The 2,500-nt window shown below is 44.0% G+C and overlaps 1 protein-coding gene across 8 annotated transcripts in view; it reads right to left on the reverse strand.

The window, feature by feature from the left end:
* LOC127008218 (holotricin-3-like) overlaps positions 1–2,500 on the reverse strand; it is a 78,782-nt gene that overhangs the window by 29,947 nt on the left and 46,335 nt on the right. For 2 of the 8 annotated variants that reach the window (XM_050880060.1, XM_050880039.1), the window contains exons 2-3: positions 2,492–2,500; positions 2,084–2,395 (exon numbers count right to left, since the gene is read on the reverse strand). The exon at positions 2,492–2,500 is cut by the window's right edge and continues 210 nt beyond it. The exons of 5 other annotated variants lie outside the window; for them this stretch is intronic. In XM_050880060.1, coding sequence (XP_050736017.1) covers positions 2,165–2,395; positions 2,492–2,500 — 240 coding nt within the window. In that variant the 3' untranslated portion in view covers positions 2,084–2,164. Of the gene's footprint in view, positions 1–2,083; positions 2,396–2,491 lie in introns of those variants that run through there. One more of the 8 variants, XM_050880068.1, reaches the window with a different exon arrangement.

Here is a 2,500-nt window from a genome sequence, read left to right on the forward strand (position 1 = left end):
CGATTACTGTGTGGATGGGTGGGTGTTAGTGTCTATCTATTACTGTGTGTATTAGTGTCCATCTATTACTGTGTGGGTGTGGGTGTTAGTGTCCATCTATTACTGTGTGTGTTAGTGTCCATCTATTACTGTGTGTGTCCATCTATTACTGTGTGGGTGTGGGTGTTAGTGGCCCATCTATTACTGTTACTGATAGCTGCTACACTGCCACTCGCGGCAGGTAGACAGGGGCTGCCAAATATAGTCAGTGGGCTTTTTGCGAACCCCTTTCGTTTTTATATTCTTACTAAACACTGCCGGGGGATGCCCGGGGATAAATTAGTCTTATATTCATTGTTCTCATCATCAAATATATCTTGAAGTTTGATAATAAATGTATATACTATATGTCCATCATCATTTGGCTGCATAATGGAGAGTTATATAACGAAGCCTAGCCTCACTGTCCAGATTTTTTGCATATTCACTAGATTCTGTTATGAAGACGGGAGGCACGAGCCTGCCACCATCAGGGGGCAAGGGCTCAGCTGATCGATCTTGCCTCCCAAAATGGCTGACAGTTGTTTTTCCTAAAACAAAAGCGAAGCGGTGTGATGTCAGTGCAACCCCTCTTTAGTAGAGAGGGCAGGTGTTTGTACGTGTGTGTGACGCTGCGTGGCTGGGGGAGGGGGGGAAAGGCGAGTAAGAGCCAGGATGTAGGGAGGCTGGACAATGTCAATAGGCGCACCTAACATCACTAAATGTGGGGTACAAACTTGGCGGAGGGACTGTTTTTTGGGCGCCATTAAAGGTAATGGGCTAAAGAGTAGCTTAGCCGGATATTTTGTCTTTATTTATGAATGATCCACGAGACATCCTAGAGCTAAATCAAAGTATGCGCTTATCTTTGTATTCATTCATACACACTCTGGTAATATTTCTGTGGAGTTTGATTCACTTACTGGAGTGAAATTCTATTGTGATAAACAGTCACAAATTCGTGTCACTAGTAAAAATGAAACTAGTAATTTAAGTTTGCCACCATGAAATATACACCAATAGATAAATATGAAAGCTCACGAAGTCACAATAAGTGACGTCACCTGCTATGCGCAGTAAAAGTATATGCCATTTTAGGTATCTGATACACGCAATATGGCAGGCTGCACCTGCCTCGGCCACAGATTATTGCCAGATTGTCATAGTCGGCTGCTTATATTTCCCGACTTCCTGCCCTAAAACTGTCTTCTGGGCTCCAATAACGAAACTAATTCTTAGTTATCGTTAAAAGAGTAAGATCCTGATGTTTCTTGGCAACAGTTAGGCATCAGAAACTGTTAAATACCATGCTCTGAGTACGACAATCTGGCAACGGTAGCTATACGTATTTTCATATTATTATTTATTATTGTTCTGTTGCTGATTCAATATTGTGTTCAAGAAAAAGAATACTCGTAGTTTTAGTTAGTTTTTGGATTAAGGATACTTTACGAAATACAAGTATAACATTATACCTTCTTTTACTTAGAAAACGTCCTAAATCCAGGATCGGCTATGGTGATGTTAGGTGCGCCTATTCATCTGGGGCGGCGTCATCCCCACAGTCCTCCTTAGAGTGTGTGTTGTGTGTGTGTGTGTGTGTGTGAGTGTGTGTGTGTGTGTGTGTGTGTGTGTGTGTGTGTGTGTGTGTGTGTGTGTGTGTGTGTGTGTGTGTGTGTGTGTGTGTGTGTGTGTGTGTGTGTGTGTGTGTGTGTGTGTGTGTGTGTGTGTGTGTGTGTGTGTGTGTGTGTGTGTGTGTGTGTGTGTGTGTGTGTGTGTGTGTGTGTGTGTGTGTGTGTGTGTGTGTGTGTGTGTGTGTGTGTGTGTGTGTGTGTGTGTGTGTGTGTGTGTGTGTGTGTGTGTGTGTGTGTGTGTGTGTGTGTGTGTGTGTGTGTGTGTGTGTGTGTGTGTGTGTGTGTGTGTGTGTGTGTGTGTGTGTGTGTGTGTGTATGTAACTGTGTGACTGTGTGTGTGTGTGTTTTAGACGCGTAAATTTGTTTCTCCATTCTAGATTTTTTTCTGAAGCTGAGCAGTTCGTATCATTCAACAATAATATAAGTGGAAATATAACCTATAGTTTATTATGTGCTTCACATTTACAAAAGGAACTCCACCACAATTAATCCCGACCTCGTAAAGTGTTAGTTCAGTGGTAGCCGTGGCCGTAACTCGCTGGGTAGTGGGCCTTGCCAGAGTAGCTCACCACCGGGTGGTAGCCGCTGCCGTCAGCCCAGTAGGACACCCTCTGCACACGGCCGTCAGGAAGGTTGACCCAGTAGCCGCCGTTCACGCCTCCGTAGCCGTTGCCTTTCTCGCTTTGGCCGAAGTTGGTGTAGCCGGCAGAGACGCCGTAGTTGAAGGCATATGGAGTAGGCCTCTGAAGAAGTAATGTTGTGGGTAAGAGTTGATATGTTTACTTTTTGAAACAGCAACAGTTTGTAGCTTTATGTCAATATGTCTATATACAACTTACACTGTAGCC

This window comes from Eriocheir sinensis, chromosome 4, assembly GCF_024679095.1.
Source record: "Eriocheir sinensis breed Jianghai 21 chromosome 4, ASM2467909v1, whole genome shotgun sequence".
Classification (NCBI taxonomy): domain Eukaryota; kingdom Metazoa; phylum Arthropoda; class Malacostraca; order Decapoda; family Varunidae; genus Eriocheir; species Eriocheir sinensis.